The 24,261-nt window shown below is 37.7% G+C and overlaps 1 protein-coding gene across 1 annotated transcript; it reads right to left on the bottom strand.

Moving 5' to 3' along the window:
• Window positions 1–390: 390 nt before the first annotated feature.
• On the bottom strand, window positions 391–24,245 carry PRPF38A (pre-mRNA processing factor 38A). Its single transcript, XM_079903988.1, has 10 exons — window positions 23,980–24,245; window positions 19,319–19,478; window positions 17,633–17,754; window positions 15,933–16,018; window positions 9,259–9,369; window positions 6,566–6,678; window positions 5,919–5,945; window positions 5,712–5,809; window positions 5,233–5,281; window positions 391–4,659 (listed from the first exon to the last, which is right to left on the bottom strand). Exons 1-10 carry the CDS (start codon window positions 24,107–24,109, stop codon window positions 4,617–4,619), a joined length of 939 nt encoding a protein of 312 aa, XP_079760114.1. The 5' UTR covers window positions 24,110–24,245; the 3' UTR covers window positions 391–4,616.
• Between the last annotated feature and the right edge of the window lie 16 nt (window positions 24,246–24,261).

Raw genomic sequence — 24,261 nt, 5'->3', positions numbered from 1 at the left:
CTTATAAATGGGATTATTAGATAAAAAGGATAAAAGTTCTAAGGTTCCTGCTACATATTGCCAAATTGCTGTATTGCCAAAAAGTGGTTACCAATTTGCAGTTCCAAGAAACAATCTGTAAACTGTGTTGGTAAGCTTATAAAAAAAGCTCTAGGGGGCTTCCCTGGTGGCGCAGTGGTTGAGAGTCCGCCTGACGATGCAGGGGACACGGGTTCTCGTGCCCCGGTCCAGGAAGATCCCACATGCCGTGGAGCGGCTGAGCCCGTGAGCCATGGCCGCTGAGCCTGCGCATCCCGGAGCCTGTGCTCCGCAACAGGAGAGGCCACAACAGTGAGAGTCCTGCGTACTGCAAAAAAAAAAAAAAAAAAAAAAAAAAAAAAAGCTCTAAACTCCAAACAACTCAATTTTTCCTTGTAAAGGATAATTTAACTTTATTGTTTGTTTATTACCAAAAAAAGCATTAAGTAAAAGAACAAAGTATAAAGATCACTCGAAAACCCATAAACCAGAAATTAATACTATTAATATCTAGTGAACTTCATTTTTTCAAACCATATCTTAAAATATATACATTATATACATATATGTACACATATATACAGATACACACACAGGAAAAGTTTTACAAAAGTGGGTTTATATGCTATATTTAGTACGTCTGGCAAATTAATTTTACTTGGATTTAACAAAAAAATGTAAAAGTGAAGAAATGTTCAACTTAAAAATTTTTTCTACAAGAGAATCTAGTTCTAAAAGACTCCTTCAAAATTAAGGACAATTACAGAAAACATTAAAGAGGCTGGAGTAATGTTTTTCTAGCTTCTTGTATGTTTTAGACATAGTATATGACTCCTGTCATAAAAAATGAAACCAGGACCCTTAAAAGAGTTCCCCTACTTCCTGGTTATATTATTCATATATAGACAATGTTCAGATATTTCATTTGTCTTATGATAATTTCCCATTTTTATTTTCTATTTTTTTTTTTTTTTTTGCGGTACGCGGGCCTCCCACTGTTGTGGCCTCTCCTGTTGCGGAGCACAGGCTCTGGATGCGCAGGCTCAGCAGCCATGGCTCATGTGGGATCTTCCTGGACCAGGGCACGAACCCGTGTCCCCTGCATCGGCAGGTGGACTCTCAACCACTGTGCCACTAGGGAAGCCCAATTTCCCATTTTTAATTTAAAATTTCTAAAATGTTTACTACCATTTCTTTTACCGCTTCTTTTTTTCCTGAGTCCTTAATTTGATTCATTTCTTGCTGAGTAAATTTCATTATCAGGCAGTTTTTTCCCAAGTGGTTGTATGCTTTTAAGCACTTGCATACTTGAGAATGTCTATTCCCTTTATATTTTAAGGACAACTTTGGCTGGGTGTAAAGTTCCTGGCACACTTTGTTTTCCTGACCTTTGGAGCCTTTTGCTTCTCTGCCTTAATGAAGACCTGAGATCATCCTGATCTTTTCCCTCACTATACATGGCTTGATTTCTCTGCTTGGATGCCTATATAATTCTTTATCTTTTAAATCAAGGCGATTTTTCTTCTATTTGAATTTTTTAAGTTTGATTTGCTCAATTTTGTTTATCAGCAATGTCAATTATACACATGCAGGATTTCTTTTCATGTCTTCTTGATTATCTCTATACCTTTTTATTATTTTCCATTTTTTCCCCCTCCAGCCTATTTTCTCTATGCCTTGTCTATTTTGTATTTTGGGTTTTCTAATAAGACTTTCAGTTTCCCAATTTTCAAATCTTTGTTTCTTAAATTCTGCCATGCTTAATTTCCATCTCTTATCTTTTAATCTCTTTGAACCTGTATTCTTGCATTTTAAAAAACAGATTATTTTATCTTTTTTGTCTGTGGAAACTTGTTAACTTTTGGCTGGGAGTGGCCAGCATCTGTGATCATTCTTTTCTGATTAATGCTTATTTAAACTTAGGTCAGTCTACCAAAAATAATGGAAAGGGGCTAGAGGAATGAACTTTAAGTTGGGTTGTTATATTGGAAGCCTCTCACCAAATCCATTATTTCCTTTGCCCCTGAGAACACATATCTCTTCATTCCTTAGTATTAACAGGTCATTGTGCCCTATGGCAAAGCTTTTAAAGTAGTATAATTCATATTGTGGGAAGTGTAATCAATTTAGTGGTTTGCACCCGATAGTAAAACTGATACTGCATAAGAAATATCAGAATGTATTTTGCACAGGGAATACGAATTTTTTCCTGAAATTTGTTTTAGTGCAGAATATGTATGAGTTCAGAGGTAAGATGTAAAATGTGTCTCTTAATATAGGCTAGTCAAAAGTTGTAAAGCTATATAGTTCCAAGGCCTCACTCATCCAGTAGGCTAGCACATAGTTGACAGAAATGGTCCTTCAGCAAAGTCTGTACTAAATTCATCTCTTCTACAATTCTGTAATTTATCAAAATGATCTCTAGAGAGAGGTTTGACACGTCCCACTCTTAAGTATGCTTTAAGTTTATAGTTTATGCTTGGGGAGGTTTATTTCTGGTATTAAAAATTATTGGGGGGCTTCCCTGGTGGCGCAGTGGGTGAGAGTCCGCCTGCCGATGCAGGGGACACGGGTTCGTGCCCCGTTCCGGGAAGATCCCACATGCTGTGGAGCGGCTGGGCCCATGAGCCATGGCCGCTGAGCCTGTGCGTCCGGAGCCTGTGCTCTGCAACGGGAGAGGCCACCACAGTGAGAGGCCTGCGTACCGCAAAAAAAAAAAAAAAATTATTGGGGTTTTGGGGTGGGTTTCTAAATTTTTATAGTTTAATAATAAAGTATACTTTTAAAATTTTATTTTAACAGTATACTGGATGATGACTTGGTTGGTCCAAAGGTCATTCAGCCAGCATACATTTCTTTCCATTTAGAACACTTTGATAAAGAAATAACTGCTAGGACTCTATAGCAGATACAAATAGAGGTGCTTATATTTAATTTTTAAAGGCAGTCCTATATGTAGTTGTATGATGAACCATAATAGCTCTTATGGACAACATTAGCTCAGATATTATCAGGAGAGCAATCAGTGAAGAACATGAAATCTCAAATATGATCCCAAAATGCTTTAATATTGATGCAAAAGTCCTTAAGTTCAACAGCAAGCAATAGGATGTTTATCCTGTGACCAAATATGACTTCCCAAGAAACTGGATCCTGTGAGGCAGCTGGTCTTCACAATTCTTGCCAAGGACAGAGCTGCAGGAAATCATTTGATCATTTTTTCCTTTTTAATGGAGGAAAGGTAAGAACAGGTAGACAAAACTCTTCTAGCAAAGACCCCAACACCCTCTTGATTATCAATACCCGTGGACACTATTCAGTCCTTATTTTACTTCTGTGTCCTTAGCTTCTAAACCCACTCTATTTCCTCTACCTTTCTGAATGATTCATTTCAGTTTTCAATCGGTGTTTGCACTTCTTCCTCAACAGTGTTCGTGTTGCCTATGATTCTATTACTGGCTTTTCTTACATATACATACATCTCCCTGGGCACTGCATTCAATTCTACACCTTCCACAATTACCTCAATTCAGGGTTGGATCACTGTGCTTTTATTTACGATGTAAATAAAATATATATCTTTATATATATATCTTTATCTAGATATACCTTAGCTGTCTCAAATTAAACTCCAAGTTAAACTGAATGCATCATTTTCACTACTACCACAACCCTCACTACCTTACCTACCCCTCTAAAACCTGGTCTCTTCCTGCTGTATTTTGTGGTTATGTGAATGGTGCTGTTGTCCAGCAATTCAGGTTAAAACCCTGAGTGGCATTAGATACTTTTCTCTCCATCAAATTTTTTCAACCTAGTTGCCGTACTACTACTGTCTAGATTTGATAATGTCAATGCCCGTAGTATAAAGGCGCTGAGCACCTTAATCTGGAATTCAAGGCTGTGGGGAAGAAGAAACACCACTGTGGAAGAACGCTATATAAAAAGTGTTAAGTTTTACTGTTTGTTGAACATTCAGTGCAACTGTTAAATGATCCAGAAGAAGCCTTACAAACTGAATTCATTCTTTTCTTATAAAGCTGCTGCTAACCAGTCAGTTTTCATGTTTATTACCACTTGCTGCTGCTAGAAATAAAACTTGGAGCTAATATATTTCACTGACTTGGTTTTTTAACGGTACAGCAAGCAGCAGCACAAATCTCAGGATTCTCAGAACAGTTCTAATCACAGTGTAAACCAAAACTAAACCACAGAAAAACAGGAAATGGGTGTGTCAAATTTAATAACAAGAGGGTCACCAGGTGGCCACATCCTCCCCTTGTTTCATACCTTCTGTTCCAGTCCATTCTACCCTCATAAATTTGAGTACAAACAAGGTTGGTTGTACAAAGAGGTCAAAAGCAGCCCTTAGGAAGCATTATCACTGAAACAAACATGTGGATTATGATTCAAAACAAGATACAAAACTCAGCACCTCTTTCATTTAAAAAAGAAAAAGTGAAGAAACTTTTGGTAAAAAAAAAAAAAAAAAAACAATATTCTCATAGCTGCCTGGGGAGTAGATCTTCATTCTTGCACATAGACAGATGCCTTTATCTCCACAGAAGGCCACTTGGACTAAAACCAAACTGAGTCTGTTACTCATTCCCTCTCCGGCTCTTCTTGTGGCTTTTCTTAGATCTGAAATGGCAACACATACAAATCATTAAATTTAACAGCTGTTTGGGAACCTGGGCAAGGACTTTTGAGGAAGACTGGGATATGCTAACACTGATGGGGACAGAGATGATACCCAACATTCATAAATATACTTGGTGTTTTTATGTTTAAGAGTAACACCAAGTTAGGCATTCTCCAAAATTTACCATTGAGGAAATGACCTCTGAGAGATTGAGTGCACCTAACAGTGTACAGCATATAGAAGTTTCTAATAAAAATTTATCAAATGAAAGTGACTTGTCCAATGTCACTCAACTGTTAAGTGTTAAAAGTTGGGACTGAACCCCAGGTCTCCTGAGATTAAAGCTCATGCCTTTATCGAAAGCTGCAATCCTACAAAGGAAAAACAAAACACAGTATATATAATTCTAGTAATTTTCAGGGCAACAGCCCAACTTTGTCCTGTAATTAAGGAGAATTCCTGAGTGTCTCCATCAATACAAGAAAATTTCAGGTCCACCTTAGTTGTAATTGGGACTTTAATTTCTGAATAAAGAGTGAAATTCTTAAGTCAAAATAGAGGTTAATCCATACCTTTCAGGAGACTTTGAGTGGCTCCTGTGTCTGTGACTACGGTGATGACCTGGGGAAGAAAAGGCTATTGAATGAGATTCTACCCTCCTATTCCTCCACTGTCATTTCTCCCAATTCCTTTCATTGGCTTAATATTTTTTGGCCTATGATAGGGACACTGTTGGTAGCAGAGAACTGAACTCACTTCATATGTATTCACAAGGCTTTATGGCTAAATTTCAAAAATATCACACTGGGTATTTACCACTAATCTGTTAAGTCTTACTCCTATAATTTCAGATGAAAAAACTGAAGCTCATCCTCCTATCAACAAAGCTGGTAAGTGACAGTTAAGATGTGAAGTCTAATTTTCAAATTCTATATCCACTTCCTTTTTTCCTAGACAATAATAAAGTAAGGTACTACTGTACTGCAGGAGGCTAATTGCTCCTATTACATTTCTTTAAGACAACCAATAGCAAAAGGCCCAAATGCTATACCCGGAGACTTGGAGCGGGATCTATGCCGTCTATCTCGGGACCTGCTGCGATGACGTCTTGGACTCTTGCTCCGATGCCTTTCTCGGCGAGGGGAGGGGCTGTGGAAATAACTGGTCAGACTCCCACATCTGTCCGACAGTATAAACACAACAACAGCATCCCCCTCCCCAAATCCCTATCCTTCATCACAAGTCACTAAAGGCCTACCTCCTCCTTTTGGGAGACCGACTCCGCCTATACGGAAAGAAAAAAGAGAAAGAAGAACCTTAGTAGGTGCACTGGATATCGTAAATTGCAAAAATTACCCCAATTCTTCACCCAACTCTGTTATCCATGTCCTTTGTCATGTAACTTTAATACCCTCTGACTCCAAGTCTGGGATTGGCCACGTGACTTGCTTTGGCCAATGGGATACTTGTACATGTGATGCAAGTAGATACTGGAAAGATACTTGCATGGTTGGGCTTGTTTGCTCTTGTATTCTGCCACTGCCATGGGAACAGGCCTAACCTAGCCTAGAATGTGACACACATAGAGAAGAGATGAGCTGCTCCAGTCATCCTAGCTAAGGCTGTCCTATACTAGCCAAAAGACAACTGATTGCACCAGATGAGGGACCATAGTTTATACTCAAAAAACCTCCTATCTAAGCCCAGCTTAAACCACTGACCACAGACCTGTGAACTAAATAAATGTCTGCCACTGAGGTTTTGTGAGTGGTTGTTTTGTAGCAACTAATACATTGACAAGCAGACATTATCCATAGGCTGGCATTTTTCCTTCCATGAAGTCCAAACTTCTACGCTACAGTGCTTAAAGTCTCCCTGGAAGAGGCCAATGACTAGGGCCCTAACCTTCTGGGAGACCGACTCCTACTCCTTCGATAGCGTAGTGTGGGAGAGCGCCGGGGCTTGTCCAAGTCTCGGTAGCTTCTCCGGCGGTGATCAGGTGACGGCACTCTTTCCAACTGGAAAAGAGTTAGAATGGGTCAGTGATGAGCACAGGCTTATAGACAACCATCTAGGAACACAGTTTACACTCTCCTCCCCATTCTGTCCCAAATTCCACCTCCAAGTGACTTTAAAACAGTAATTTGAATACATGGATAACCCTAAGGACAAAACAAGCAAATAAAATTTTTTTAATGTTTCTAATCCATTATTGTTTAGTGCTGGTACCATTATTCTGGGACTATGTAAGAGTAGTGAGAGGTAAGTAAGTATGCTTCTTAAGAAGATGGGATTTCCAACGTGAAAGAAAAGAGATGCAGATGTAAGATCGATAAGATTAATAAGTACAAACTCATAGTGTACTTGAAGCTTAAAAAAAATTTTCCCCTAGCTTTGTTAACTGTAAAGTCCTAGAAACACAGCTGTAGCAATGAGCCCAGACTGTGGTCTCTAAATATCATATCCCAATTAATGCAACCAAGGGCTTCTTGGAAAACTGGCTAATTCTAGGTCCAGGCTAGAAGGTAACAAGACATGACTAGAACATATATCAGAAAGCAAGGGGCTGAGACTACTATGATTGTATCAAAAAGCCTCACAAGTCAAGTTGAGGGGCCCCCACTGGCCAAAGATGGGACAATTTGAGCATCAACAAGGACAATAATGGTCCAAAACACACCAAATATGCTTAAATCCATGAACTCACAGTGTTACCAAGGGCAAGAGAGCTTTCCTCCTTGGGAGGATACTATCAAATCAACTCATTATTTTAAAAACTGATAAAGGGAAATAATTTATCTTACCTTATATAAACTGTACCTATGAAAAACTAAATGTTGATTTGGGAGGTTTCTCTTTATAGCAGTGTTACAGGTAACAAATGATGAAGAAATAATTAGAATATCACCATTTTACAACCCCTAATGAATCTAGGCAAAGATCATCAGTGGCTCCTAATATTACAAAAAGAGCGACAGCCAGACTTTGCTCATCCTGGGGGCAGTACACACTATTACCTATGAAGTAGTGTTGCTCCACTCCAAAGGGGATAAAAACCCCAAATCCAATTAAAGCCTCTAGACTCAAGTACTAGTTTACAGAAAATACAAGGGACAAATGAACATGATAAGTGATACCACAGGGACACAATCACAAAAATACAGACTGTGAGAATATGTACAGAATGTTATGACCTGATATATTTAAAATCTGCAAGAGGAAAAATTAACAATGGATGGAACTGACGGACTACAAGATGAACCAGTTACAATTTATGGACCTTCTTTGAATACTAGTTCAGACTGTTAAAAATGTAGGATAGCTGGGGAAATGTGAACACTGAATATTTAATGAGATTAAGGCATCATTGTTCATTTGGGGGGTGATGATGGTATATAGTTTTGCTTAAAAAAGGGGCCCTTGTCTTTTCTGAAATATTATGAAATATATGATGGCTGTGATCTGCTTCAAGGTAACTGGTGAGGGACAATTGGGTAGAGATGTGGAGGAAACAAAACAGCTGAGTTGATCATTGTTGAAGCTAGGTGATGGGTAGATGGAGACACATTCTCTCCACTTTGGTATATGATTAAATTTTCCATTAAAAAAAAAAAAAGAATGCCTACTTTTGGTCCTCTCACCACAGAATAAGCACCTCAGCCTTGCCTGGCTTTCAATTCATGAATGATTGCGCTTCCTTTAGCACTTAACTTAGATGGAGCCTACTAGCTCAGAGCTACACTTCCATCTACACTGTCTCAGTATCCATAGGCCAGAATTTCTTATATTTCCCCCAGCCTTTTTCTATACATGTTCTTATAATTTTAATCACAAATGTTTTAGATCCTTTTTTTTTTTTTTAATATCACCACAATCATTTCCACATTATCATATGCTTTTTTCTTTGGGCCACACCACACGTTATGCCAGATCTTAGTTCCCTGACCAGGGATCGAACCTGCACCCCCTGCAATGGATGCGTGGAGTTTTAACCACTGGACCGCCAGGGAAGTCCCTATCATATACTTCTCATAATACTTTTAATGGCGGCCTAATAGTCTGTTGAATTGCTATAATAGTTTACCTGACTGCTCCCTGACAGCTTGCTTGTTTTCAACTTTTCAGCATTTTAACAAGTAGTGAAAGAACATGACCATGCAGTAGGTGGTTTTTTCCCCCTAAACTAGGCTTACTCCTTAGTATGCATTCATTTATGAAGAGTATTGTTTTTGTCCGAAGTATTTAATAGCTACCACTTATTAGGCAATTATGTCCCAAAGCTAATGGCTTTATGTATATAATATGTAATTTCATTTAATGCTCACAACAGTCCTAAAAGAAAGGTTTCATAATCCTTGCTTTATAGAAGAGAAAATGGTGATTATGTAATTTGCACAAGATTATACAGCTAGTAAACAGCAAAGCTGAGATATGGATCAAGGTCTATTTAACTATAAATCCTATACTCTTAATGACTACATATTGTATTTTTTGGTTGAAGAAAGTTAAAAATTAAAGTTTGAAAACAAAACAAAAAAGACCATTCCCATTCTCTGTAACTTTCCCTCCTCCAACCCTTAAGCTCCCAGGTGTCTGACCTTCTCATCCTCTTCTTCCTCCTCTTCGCTGGACTCCACGTCATCCATGTCTTCTTCTAGAGCACTAACCCGAGGCTCCAGTTGCTCAGCTTCCTCTAGCACATAGCGTTTCTAAAGAGAACACAGTGAGAGTTGGGGGGGCTTGCTATCTCCTCTATGTCCTGAAGCTGCAACACTGGGCTTCTGGGAGTGAGAGAAAACCTATGGTGCAGCAGGTGAGGCAATTTCATTTCAAAGACATCCTAGACAATTCAAGATTTTCCTAAGGAGTTTCGCATACCTGGAATCTATATATATTTTTTAAGTTCCCCTGTAAAGAGATAAATACAAAGTGGAAGAGAGCATCACTTTTCTATTGCCTCTACTCCCTGTGATCTTATATTCTAAGGTCACTAGAATATCAATCAGTATGGGTATAGCCTTGAATAAAAAATATGGGCTTCACACACAAGGGCCAATAGTTTGAGACTGTTGGCTGGTAGTTCTGCCAGGAGAGGCTCAGACCAGAATCTATCCCAAGAGATCCATTGAGACTCAGCCCAGTTTGGGGGTTTGGGTCCTGCTCTGAAGTAGCACCAACTCTCGACTAGACCCAGGATTTAGGGTAGCTGTCTACAGTCATGCATTTTGAACAAGGCTCAGGATATAAACAATCCATTTCCTGGTTCCATTTCTTCTAAGATGTGGCTTAGTAGTCCTTACTGAGTGACTAAGGACCTGAAAGGCAAAGGTGAGTTTAAAACTGACAAATGGACTGGGTCATAAGACCCCTTACCATCTTTTGTGCCAAGGACATAGAGATCATTGGATAGCCCTAAAATAAATAGTAACATTTGTTCTCTATTTTGCTCTCACTCATCACTAACAAAATTCTATGAAGATTAGGAGAAATGAGACAAAGATGCCATTTAGTGAAGTCAATCCCTTGAAAAAGGGCTCCTTGGAAAGGATCACCACAGTCTGGGATCTAGGACTGCATCAGACAGGGCATCTAGAATCCCTAATGTTCACCAGACTTGGAAGTGACTGAAGTCAGTGTATTAACTTACAGTATTTGTGTTTGACAAAATTAGAATTCATTCCAGAGCAACTCCTTGCCAATGTCAGGGCACATGAGAAGCTAAATTGATGCCCTATGAGTTGCTTAATAGGAACAGAAATCAAAGCAGAAGGTGGTCTTAAGGGTCATTTCATCCAGGACATAGGCCCACACCGGAACACACCCCTTGGTGACATAACAGATATCAGTCATATTTCAATTTCTCTCTACTCAGTGAGGGTCCTGCTTTGTGGTCTTTCCTTCTAGCCTCCAGGCAGACTACCTCATTTGCATCAATATGCTTGCTTAGAGATGACCGAGCTTTGGAACCCTTAGTTACAACTGACTGCACTTCAGAATATTCCATTTCTTGCAGTATTTCTAAAAATAACAGTAGCAGCTAAGGATAATAAATGTGAGAATTGGGCCCTGAAATCAGGTTTTCAGATTTTAAATGTCATTCTTTTCACTACACAGTCTACAGTAGCCAATATGGAAAAGAAGAAATAATTTTCAGGATTATTTTCTAGGATTTTCTGTAACTGAGTCACTGTGGAGGAGGAGTGGTTCATTGCATTTAAGTGTGAGCACTCATCTACCAACTACATTTATCCATCTGGTTTGCTGCCTCGAGCAAATTTACCTCACCCATTTATTATGTATCTGTAATCCATTCTATTCTCTACTTTGAAGTTTTTCAGATCCCTTTGATCTGTTTTTTATTGAGGTGAAATTCACATAATACACAATTAACAATTTTAAAATTCAATGCTATTCCATGACCACCTCTCACTAGTTTAAAAACTTTCTCATCACACCAGAAAAACACCCCATACCTATTAAGTAATCACTCCTCATTCCCCCTTCCCTGAAACCCCTGGTAACCGCGAATCTGCTTTGTCTCTATGTATTTGCCTAGTCTGAATATACCGTATAAAGAGAATCATATACTATGTGACCTTTGATCTTTAAATTATTCCTTTTAGTTTATATCTAGCAAGGAAATGAGCACCTCAAAAGCAGGTGGGATACAGCAAATTGCTTCAAAATTACTGAGCTGCAGTAGGATCAAAAAAGAGACCTGAAGTTCTGGATCCTCCCAGTTTGGGTTTCTGTGGTTGCTTAAAACTTAAGAATTTGCTCCCATCCCCCATCTTAAACACTGTTTCTGCGACCCTTTCATTAATGCTGCTGATTCTTACATAGACATCAGAATAAGAGAATAGTAGAGCACTAAGAGCAAAAGACCCTTACTCTACAGGTATTCCAATGACTTTTGCAATACATTTTATAGTTTCACTGAGGTATAATCGATACACAATAAACTGTACATTTTTAAAGTATACAATTTGATGAGTGTTGAGTCGTACTGTATACAACTGTAAGCCACTATATCAATATAATGGATAAATCCACCCCACCCAACAGTTTACTTGTGCTCCTTTGTGATTTCTCATTCCCTCTCCTCCCCACTCCCTTACCCTGCACCTAGGCAACCACTGTTCCTTTTTGTCACTATAGTTTACATTTATTAGAAAGGAATTACACAGTACATACAGCTTTTTGTCTTTTTTCACTCAGCACAATTACTTTGTGATTCATCCACGCTGTTGTGCATCCATAGTTCATTTTTGCTGCTGAGTAGTACCAATGTATGGACACATCACAATTTGTGTCCATTCACTTGATGGACATTTGGGCTGTTTCCAGTTTCTGGCCATTACAAATAAAACTGTTATGATTATCTGTGCTTATGTCTTTGTGTGGACATGAGCTTTCATTTCTCAAGTAAATACCTAGAAGTGGAATAGCTGGATTGTATGGTTAACTTCTTAAGAAACTGGCAAACTTTTCCAAAGAGGTTGTACCATTTTATATTGTCACCAATAGGATATGGAGACTTCCAGTTCCTCCACATCCTCGCCAACACCTGATAGGGTCAGGGTCACATTCTACTAGGTATGTAGTGTATATTACTGTGCCTTTAATTTGCATTTCCATAATGATTAACGGTACGGAACAACTTTTTATGTGCTATTGGCCAACTATATATTTTCTTTGGTAAAATGTCTGTTAGAATCTTTTGTTCATTTGTCCACTGAGTTGTTATTCAGTTCAAGAGTCCTTTATATAGTGTAGATTCAAGAACTTTGGTGGATATATGTTGCGCAAATATATTCTTCCAGTCTGTGGCCTGCCTTTTTAGTTTTGTAATAGTGTCTTTTGAAAGGCAAGTTTTTAATTTTTATAAAGGCCAATTTATTAATTTTTAATAAATAATTCATGGTTTTATGTCTTATTATAGGAATTTGTCAAACCCAAGGTCATAAAGAAGGATTATGTTATACTCTTAGCTTTTATGAGACTATTATCCCCTTCAAGTTTATGAGCTAAGGGTAGAGATTCATTGGTTTCCATACAGCTATTCAACTGTTTTAGCACCATTTGTGGAAAAGATTATCCTTTCTCAATTGTATTGCCCTAACATCTCTGTAGAAAACCAACTGACCATATATATGTACAGTTATTTCTGGTCCCTTTACTTTGTTCCATTTATTTACTTGTCTAGCTTTATGCCAACACAACACTGTCTTGGAATCAGGTAGTGTTTGTCCTCCTAATTTGTTCTTTTTCAAAGTTGTTTTAGATATTCTAGGTCCTCTGCATATTCATATAAATTTGAGAATCAGTTTGTCAAGTTATATCAAATTTTATTTGGATTTTGACTGGAACTGAATTGAATCTACAGATTAATTTGGGAGAATTGACAACTTAACAATTCTAAGTCATGGTATAAAATATACCACGGACATGATATATCTCCATTTACTTAAGTCTTCTTTCATTTCCATCAGTAATGCAATGTTTTATAGTTTTAATCTTACACATCTTTTGACAAAATTATCCTTAATTATTTAAAAAATTTTTTTTTTTTTTTTCCCCGTACACGGGCCTCTCACTGTTGTGGCCTCTCCCGTTGTGGAGCACAGGCTCCGGACGCGCAGGCTCAGCGGCCATGGCTCACAGGCCTAGCCACTCCGCGGCATGTGGGATCTTCCTGGACCGGGGCACGAACCCGTGTCCCCTGCATCGGCAGGTGGACTCTCAATCACTGCGCCACCAGGGAAGCCCTATTTTAAATTTTTTGATGCTGTTGTAAATGGTACCTTTTTAGCAAAATTTCAAATTCCAGTTGTTTATAGCTAGTGTACAGAAATACAACCGATTTTTGTACATTGACCTTGTACCCTGCAATTCTGCATAAACAGATGAATGGGTAAACAAATTGTGGTATATCCATACAATGGAATACTATTCAGCAACAAATGAAATAAAAAACTATTGAAATGTGCAACAACATGGATAAATTTCAACTCTCCACTATAGACCATTCCCTTTCTCTTTAGGCTACCTACTATATCTGTTTTCTCTTTGTATTTTACAATATTATTTTAAAAATCATATGCTGTAAGACTCATTCTTGAAAGATGCTTCACGGACAATTATTTCTCACTAGGAAAGGGAGGTAAGACGATAAAGATGATATTTAAGGTGGATCAGTCTCCCATTCCTGACCTTCCTTTCATCTGTTTTATATCCTAGATTTTTATATGAAGATCAATTTGAAAAACTGCTCACAAAGCTTAAAAACCTACTCTACTACAATCTCCTTAATAATATAACATTTTAAAGAACAAAATTTTCTTGTGTTATTCACTTTTAAAGCCCTACCCTTCAATCACTTTTTCTGTTTTCTTCTCACTCCCAATCTCCTATCTTTCTCATAGACATGAAGACTGCTAATTAGGAGGACCATAAGAAAAAAGCAAACAACCCCATTAAAAAATATGGGCAGAAGAATTAAATAGATATTTTTCCAAAGGTGACATGCAGATGGCCAACAGGCACATGAAAAGATGTTCAACATGACTAATCATCAGGGAAATGCAAATCAAAAAAACCACAATGAGATATCACCTCACACTTGTCAGAATGGCTATCATCACAAAAAATGCAAATAACAAATGTTGGCGAGGATGTGGAGAAAAGGGAACCCTCATATAGTATTGGTGGGAATGTAAATTGGTGCGGCCACTGTGGAAAACATTATGGAGGTTTCTCAAAGAAAATAAAAACACAACTGCCATATGACTCAGCAAGTCCACTCCTGGGTAAATACCCAAAAAAACCCAAAACCACTAATTTGAAAAGATACATGCACACCAATGTTCACAGAAGTATTATTTACAATTGCCAAGGCATGGAAGCAACCTAAGTGTCCATCAACAGATGAATGAATAAAGAAGATGTGGTACGTATATGCAATGGAATATTACTCAGCCATTAAAAAGAACAAAATAATGCCACTTGCAGCAACATGGGTGGACCTAGAGATTGTCATACTGAGTGAAGTCAGACAGAGAAAGACAAATATATGATATCACTTATATGTGGAATCTTAAAAAAATGGTAAAAATGAACTGATTTACAAAACAGAAAGTCACAGATGCAGAAAACAAACTTATGGTTAGCAGAGGGGGAAGAGGGGGGAGAAATAAATTGGGAGATTGGGATTGACATATACACACTATTATATATAAAATAGATAACTAATAAGGACCTACTGTATAGCACAGGCAACTCTAGTCAATACTCTGTAATGACCTATATGGGAAAAGAATCTAAAAAAGAGTGGATATATGTATAACTGATTCACTTTACACCTGAAACTAATACAACCTTGTAAATCAACTATACTCCAATAAAATCTTTTTTAAAAAACCTAAAGTATATTGTCATAATTACATTAATTTTTTATAAAGAAATATAATAATATATGTATATTTGGAACAAAAAAGAAAATGCAGTATATATATATATACAATGGAATACTACTCAGCCATAAAAAAGAATGGAATTTTGCCATTTGCAGCAACATGGATGGACTTGGGGGATATTATTATTATTTTAAAATTATTTATTTATTTAAAAAATTTTATTTCATAATGGAGTACAGTACAGTACAGTGTACAGTAAAATGATTCAGCTGTACAGTGAAGTGGTTCAGTTATACATATACTTGTATCTATTCTTTTTCAAATTCTTTTCCCATTTAGGTTATTACAGAGTACTGAGCATAGTTCCCTGTGCTATGCAGTATTGGAGGATATTATTCTAAGTGAAATAAATCAGACAGAGAAAGACAAATACTGTATGATATCACTTATATGTAGAATCTAAAAAATACAACAAACTAGTAAATGTAACAAAGAAGCAGACTCACAGATACAGAGAACAAACCAGTGGTTACCAGAGGGGAGAGGGAAGGGGGGGGAGGGAATTAAGAGGAACAAACTATTAGGTATACAATAAACTCTAAGGATATACTGTACAATGCAGGGAATATAGCCAATATTTTATAATAACTATAAATGGAGTAGAACCCTTAAAAATTGTAAATCACTATACTGTATACCTATAATTTACATAATATTGTACATCAACTATACTTCAATTAAAAAAAAAAAGAAGATTCTGAGCTCCATGGTGTTTTATCATGTATGCGTGTAAAGAGATCTTTACACACATTTTATTGTGTACTGTGTATTGTGTGTGTATGACCTTTATCTCTTACCTGTAGCCGGGGCAGAATGATATCACAGACTCTCTCACTGTGCAGTAGTTCATCAATAAATTCATCCACATGCATCAGTTCAAACTCTGAAAGAAAAATAATAAGCTCAAGTAACTAGGAAATAAATTTAAATAGCCAAAAAGTAAAAGAAGTGTAAGATTCTTTATGTAAGATATCTAACAGGGTACTTGGTATAGAAAGTGTGAATTCTCTGCAGCTTCCCTTTGCCTGCACATTCACTAATAAAGCTATTGCAGTGTGGCAGTTACACTGAAGGGACTACTGTCAAACCTGGGCTCAAACTACAGCCTTTCATATTCTTGTCATCACCACCTATCTTCATTCATTCAACTCCCTTTTATTGAGGCCATTTATGTGCCATGCCTCTTCTAGGAGCTGGGGATAAAGGGATGAATGAAGCTGTCCCAATTAGCAGGAGAGACACAAAAAACAAGCACAAAGAGTCCTGAATTGTAATGGGGTAATGTTCATGAATAAAATTTATAACTCAAGTACAATTTCTCATGTGAACCCACTAAGTTCCTGAATATAGAATATGTATCTTTTCCCCTGCACAGGTCAGCAAACTTTTTTTAAATTGATGTATAATTGACTTACAACATTATATTAGTTCCAGGTGTACAACATAGTGATTTGCTATTTTTAAGAATCATGTATCTTATATGGTAAGTGGAGCAATAGCTTCTTAGAATTTCTATGGTAAACATTACCTTAGTTCAGTGGTTCTTGGTTCTTAGTTCAGTGGTGTTGCCCCCTGCAACTATGGGGTGCTCTAGTGGGTAGAAGCCAGGGACGCTGCTAAACATCCTATAATGCACTGGACAGCTCCCCACAACGAAGAAATATCTGGCCCAAATTGTCACTAGGTTTAAAACTCCTGTCTTAGTTTAACATAATAGAGTCATAACTAAGTAATTTCATGATGGCCATGACCATGTCCATCTTGTTCACCATATTATTTTCAGTACATAGCATAGTACCTGCCATAACATTGACACCTAATATGTATTTATTCAATGAATGAATAAGTTAATAAAAGTTTAAAGAATAATACCAAATTCTTAACTTCTACTCCTTAGTGTAATATGTAGAGGGTAAAGGCAAATGCTACTAGTCTTTTGTTATGATACTAAGTGAGAAAAAGTTCTGACTGCATTCCCTGAATCCCATTTTACCACAAAATATGTCTCTTTGTAAAAGGTATGGAGCTGCCCCTCCTGGATACACTTATTATTTTTCAGTGGGATTCCTACATAAGCATGAGTACAGTCTATATACTGCAGGGTGAAGTATCGTACAAGAGAGGCCAGTAGAAAGAACTGTGAAGGTGTAATGTATGGAAAACTAACCTTGCCTGGGAGGTCTGGAGAAGGATTTTACAGTGAAGGTCATTCAGGAGCTAGGTCTTTATGGGATGGAGCACATGATGCAAAGCAAGGATTAACATGAGATGCAGTTGGAAAGACAGGCAGACGGGCAGACTGGGTAAGGTCGAAAGGAAGCTAGTAGTCTAATGGAGTGCTACTCCCCATGAGAGAGAAGGAGGACCTGACGGAAGGCAGTAACAATCTGGATTAAGAGCAACACTCACAATGTATGTGACAATGTGACACTAGAGATACTGGTGAAATAAAAACTGGCTCAGGGATGAAGGTCTAGACACCTGGCACCATACTCACCTCCATTTCGGTTCTGGCTCTTGATTTTCCTATAGTCGTTGTATAGAGGCTCCAAGTACTTGTAGCAATCAATTGCAGTGCCTGTCAACCTCATGTAAAGTGCTCCCAACATGCGGACATACCTGACAGATAGATGACAGTGAAACAACAGGCCATCCTACAAAGTTCCTGAGTTTTACAACTGGCTTTTCTCATGACAGTAGTGGATAAACAAGTTCTTTCTTCTCTTTGGCAGATGAGAAAGCTAAATTTTTAGAAGCAGCATGGGGCAGTAGAAAGATAGCTAAAATATGGAGACCTGTGTTCAAGTTCTCATTCTACCACTTACTGGCTGTGGTTACTTAGGATATGCTGCTCAACTTTCAGGGTCTATTATATCATCTGTAAAACTAAGATACAACCTATTTACTTCATGGGATTATTTTAAGAATCAAATGAGATACTAAACTTAACAACCGAAAGTATAAGATTTATTTACTAACAATACAACCAATTTACATAGACATGAATATATAAATTGTTGCTAGGAAGCAGAATGCTGGTTATGGAAAAAAGTCAAAGTCATCTGGGTTCAAATTCTGATTCCATTATTTACTAACTGTGTAACACTGGGCAATTTACTTGCTTTCTCAATCCTTATAAAATGTACCTGATAGTCCCTAATTTGATGGCTTGGTGTATTAAGTAAAAAATGTATGTAAGGTGCTAAGCATAGCATATAGCTAGCACACAGTAAGTGCCTAATAAAAGTTAGCTGTTTTCTAGCCATTAATGTTTGTAAGATTCTTCTCCCTTTCTCCTATATCCCAACTACCCACTCAAATCTCCACTTGGATAAAGAGTAGGCATTTGAAACTCAACAGTTTCTGTATATGACAAACAAAATAGAGTGGCAAAGGATATGGACTCTGAAACTAGTTTTGCCACTTACCAGCATTTGACCTTGGGGAAACCAATCTCTCTCTGCCTCAGTTTCCTCCCCTATATAATAGGGATAATAATTTTACAGGGTTTTGTGAAGTTTAAATAAATTATTATATTAAATTTTTTAGAATAGAGGGTGGCACATAATAATCTATTATTATGTCTGTCTCCTATACTTGTCTGTGAGCTCCTTGAAAATGGATAATAAAATAATAAGAGCAGCTTATATTTTGGGGCCGTACACCCTGCAACAGGCACTGTGTTGGGAGATTTACTGTTCTGTCTTCCTTAATCCTCACATCTATCCTGAGTTGCTATTACTGTTTCATTTTATAGGTAAATAAAGTAAAATTTAGAAAATTAAGTAACTTCTCCAAGGTCACAGTTAATAAGTAACAGGGTCTGGACATGAACCTACATTTAACACCAAAGTTTCCCTCTTCTTTACCACACTATGTTGTTTTCTTCATCCTTAAGCATTCACTGCTACCAACATATTAGGCACTCACTTCTGCTTAGTATATGCTCAATGAGTTTGTGAAATACTGTTTTTTTGGGAAAAGCCATCAAGACTGAGACAGTGAAGGAGAAGGTCAATATAATCAAAACAGACAAAACACAAACTCAAGAGGCTCAAGAGCAAAATCCTAGAGTGGAACTCTGTGGAAATGAGATAACACTGTTTTCACTCCTCTTAACTAAAGCCAAATTCTGGACCATGAAATTGAAGTTTTTATATTAGCTAATAAACATTTCACTCACTTGAAATCTTCATTTTTGATAAACTCTACAATGATATCCTTCTCAGGTTGAATCTGAAGCATCTTCAAGGTCAAACACAGAAAGGGAGTTGGCTTTATGTTGCCACCATAGACACCACCCACAAATCTTAACTCCATGGCTTTATCGACAACAAGTTCAGCTAAGAAACAAAAACAGAGTTGCATCTCAGACACATCAGGACTAAGCTTTTCCAGGTTTGAAGTGGAGAGAAGTTAAAGCTAGTTCAACGTTTGGTGCTCCTGAATTAACAGTTTAATATTAGGAGAACAAGAGTGTAATAATAATTAATAATAATAGCAGCAGTCAATATACACTGAAAGATTATTATATAACAGGTACTCTGCTAAGCATTTCATATTATTTCATTTAATCTTCACAACAAGCCATGGAGGTAAGTTCTAGCACTGCCCTTGTTTTCAGCCAGGAAAATGAGGGCTAAGAAAGATTAAGTGATGTGCTCAAGGTCCACAGCCAGAAAGTGGCAGGGCCTGGGTTTTAATCCAAGCAGTCTAACTTCAGAGTCCGTGCTTGGCATCATGTTAGGAGAAAAAAAAGCCAGATTAAGAGTTAGAAGAAACAAAACAATAACAACAAATAACTCCTCAATAGCTACACAACCTTGAGCGAACTTCATCTAGACAATGGGGATAATAACCTTTCAATACTGTTGTCAAAATCAAACACTAGGGAAATACAGATCAATGGAACAGAGATAAACCCACGCACCTATGGTCAACTAATCTATGACAAAAGGAGGCAAAAATATACAATGGAAAAAAGACAGTCTCTTCAATAAGTGGTGCTGGGAAACTGGACAGCTACACGTAAAAGAATGAAATTAAAACACTCCCTAACACCATACATAAAAATAAACTCAAAATGGATTAAAGACCTAAATGTAAGATTGGACACTATAAAACTCTTAGAGGAAAACAGAGGAAGAACACTCTTTGACATAAATCACAGCAAGCTCTTTTTTGACCCACCTCCTAGAGTAATGGAAATAAAAATAAAAATAAACAAATGGGACCTAATGAAACTTCAAAGCTTTTGCACAGCAAAGGAAACCATAAACAAGATGAAAAGACCACCCTCAGAATGGGAGAAAATATTTGCAAGCGAATCAATTGACAAAGGATTAATCTCCAAAATATATCAACAGCTCATTGCAGCTCAATATTAAAAAAACAAACAACCCAATCCAAAAATGGGCAGAAGACCTAAATAGACATTTCTCCAAAGAAGACATAAAAATGGGCAAGAAGCACATGAAAAGATGCTCAACATCACTAATTATTAGAGAAATGAAAATCAAAACTACAATGAGGTATTACCTCACACCGGTTAGAATGGGCATCATCAGAAAATCTACAAACAAATGCTGAAGACGGTGTGGAGAAAAGAGAACCCTCTGGCACTGTTGGTGGGAATGTAAATTGATACAGCCACTATGGAGAACAGTATGGCGGTTCCTTAAAAAACTAAAAGTAGAATTACCATATGACCCAGCAATCCCACTACTCGGCATATATCTGGAGAAAACCATAATTCAAAAAGACACATGCACCCCAATGTTCACTACAGCACTATTTACAATAGCCAGGTCATGGAAGCAACCTAAATGCCCATCAACAAACAAATGGATAAAGATGATGTGGTACCTATATACAATGGAGTATTACTCAGCCATAAAAAGGAACAAAATTGGGTCATTTGTAGAGACGTGGATGGACCCAGAGACTGTCATACAGACTGAAGTAAGTCAGAAACAGAAAAACAAGTATCGTATATTAACGCATATATGTGGAATCTAGAAAAATGGTACAGATGAACTGATTTGCAAGGCAGAAATAGAGATACAGATGTAGAGAACAAACGTATGGACACCAAGGGGGGAAAGCAGCAGAGGGTGGCATGGGGGGTGGGGTCGACGTGGTGGTGTGATGAATTGGGAGATTGGGATTGACATATATACACTAATATGTATAAAATAGATAACTAATAAGAACCTGCTGTATAAAAAAAAAAAAATCAAACACTAGGGACTTCCTTGGTGGTCCAGTGGTTAAGACTCCGCACTCCCAATGCAGGGGGCCCGAGATCAGTCCCTGGTCAGGGAACTAGATCCCACATGCCACAACTAAAGATCCCACATGCCACAACTAAGACCCGGCTCAGCCAAATAAATAAATATATTTTTTTAAAAAAATCAAACACTAGCTGTGTGAACTAGGGCAAGTCATTTCACCTCTCTTTGAGCCTGTCAGTTCAAATTTAAATAATAAAGGTACAAAGTTAAGGGCTATAGTAAGAATCAAATGAGATAATAGAAACAAATGCTAATACCTACCTGACACACAGATAATAAATAAATAAATAAAGGTTAGGTACTATTAATGGGAAATCACTTTATAAATCAGACTTCTCCAAGTTCCCTTAGGATAATTTCTATATTAATTCATTCCATATTACAGTTGGCAATTTATAGTTAGGTGCCAAGTAGCAGAGATACAGGTAGAGGGATAAAGAAGAGGGACCCAATGACTACTCTTATGGAGTTTACAGTCAGGCAAGGCAGAAAGCATTAAAAAAAAATATTGAAAGTGTGATCAGTAATTGAAAGAAGATGCAGAATGCAATGAAAATATATGACAAGGGAACATAACCTAGTGTTGGGAAAAAACGTCATGAGTTCACTTTTGCACATATGGAGTTGGCATGCCTTGGAATCAGAGACTTAGATCTCAGGGAGAGATTTGGGCTGCAGAGATAAATTTAAAGGCATCTATATATATGAGGTAACTGTGGTACGGATATCATCCAAGAAGAAAACTATGGAATGAGAAAAAGCCCCCAAAGTAAACCTTACGTGACTCCAAAATTTAATGGCGACTCAGAGAAACAATATGACTCGTCCATCGACACACAGCTAGGATGGTGGCAGAGCAGTAACAGCAGAGCAGTAGTTAACAATGGTAACAGCACCACCGCCACCACTGATTACTGAGTGCTTTTTATTAACATATAGCTGTAACTATACCAAACACTTTTTTCATCTTGTTTATGTTTTCCTTTGCTGTGCAAAAGCTTTTAAGTTTCATTACATACCATTTATTTTTGTTTTTATTTCCCTTTCTCTAGGAGATGGGTCAAAAAGGATCTTGCTGTGATTTATGTCACAGAGTGTTCTGCCTATGTTTTCCTCTAAGAGTTTTATAGTGTCTGGCCTTACATTTCGGTCTTTAATCCATTTTAAGTTTATTTTTGTGTATGGTGTTAGGGAGTGTTCTAATTTCATTCTTTTACATGTAGCTGTCCAGTTTTCCCAGCACCACTTATTGAAGAGGAAGTCTTTTCTCCATTGTATATTCTTGCCTCCTTTATCAAAAATAAGGTGACCATATGTGTGTGGGTTTATCTCTGGGCTTTCTATCCTGTTCCATTGATCTATATTTCTGTTTTTGTGCCAGTACCATACTGTCTTGATTACTGTAGCTCTGTAGTATAGTCTGAAGTAGGGAGCCTGATTCCTCCAGCTCCATTTTTCTTTCTCAAGATTGCTTTGGCTATTTGGGGTCTTTTGTGTTTCCATACAAATTGTGAAATTTTTTGTTCTAGTTCTGTGAAAAATGCCAGTGGTAGTTTGATAGGGATTGCACTGAATCTGTACATTGCTTTGGGTAGTATAGTCATTTTCACAATGTTGATTCTTCCAATCCAAAAACATGGTATATCTCTCCATCTGTTTGTATCATCTTTAATTTCTTTCATCAGTGGCTTATAATTTTCGGCATACAGGTCTTTTGTCTCCTTAGGCAGGTTTATTCCTAGGTATTTTATTCTTTTTGTTGCAGTGGTAAATGGGAGTGTTTCCTTAATTTCTCTTTCAGATTTTTCAGCATTAGTGTATAGGAATGCAAAAGATTTCTGTGTATTTTGTATCCTGCTACTTTACCAAATTCATTGATTTTCTGGTAGCATCTTTAGGATTCTCTATATATAGTATCATGTCATCTGCAAACAGTGACAGCTTTACTTCTTCTTTTCCGATTTGGATTCCTTTTATTATACCAAACACTTTTTATACATTTCATTTAATCCTTAGAACAACCCTTTGACCTTTAAGTTCAGTATTACTATGCTCGTTTTACAGTAAAGAAAGCCACGGTTCGCTGGGGTAACACAGCTCCAAAAGAGGAGCCAGAATTAAACAAAGATCAAAGACTACCTGGAATATTTCTCTGAATAGCATATATTTATATTAGGACTGGGATGTGGAAATACTGCAAATGGTCCAGATTTGAGTATAGGAAGATCATGAATTGGTTTCAAGCATATTGACATTCCTTTAAGACCTTCAGGGTCTCTGTGCTGTTTGGAACCCAGCAAGTTATCATTAAACATGTAATGACTCAAAGAACCGCAACGTGACACCCTTCCGAATGAGGTCCTATCAGATCCATCTGTGTTCCCAAAGCCCAACACAAGACTAGGCACAGAGTAGGCGCTCAGATTTTTCTGAATGACAATGATTCCCCTCTAGTCTCACCCCCACGGGCCAGTCCTATCGGACTGGTCTGGAGAACTGGGCCACAAGATGACCGGGGTTGGGGCGGGGGGATCGGCGCGCTCTTGCTCACCTGTAAGGCCAAAGCACTCCTCTTTCCAGTATTTGGACTCATAAATGCGCGTCCGAATGATCTTCTCCACCAGATACTGAGGGTTGGTGCCGTGGATGCTGTGCGCATCTTTTACAGTACGGTTCGCCATTTTACACCTCCTTCCGTTCTATTTCCGTCGGGTTCTTTAGGACGTCACATCCAGGTTAAAAAACCGGAGGGGAACGAAGGATGGAGGAAGTCTCACTAAATAGTTTGGGCGACCATCTTGAACCCGGAAATGTTTTAGAGTCGGGCACTTTC

The sequence above is a fragment of the Stenella coeruleoalba genome, assembly GCF_951394435.1.
Source record: "Stenella coeruleoalba genome assembly, chromosome: 1".
In the NCBI taxonomy this organism is placed as follows: Eukaryota; Metazoa; Chordata; class Mammalia; order Artiodactyla; family Delphinidae; genus Stenella; species Stenella coeruleoalba.
The sequence above is the reverse complement of the archived record's forward strand: the minus strand, read 5'-3'. Positions and strand labels throughout refer to the sequence as shown.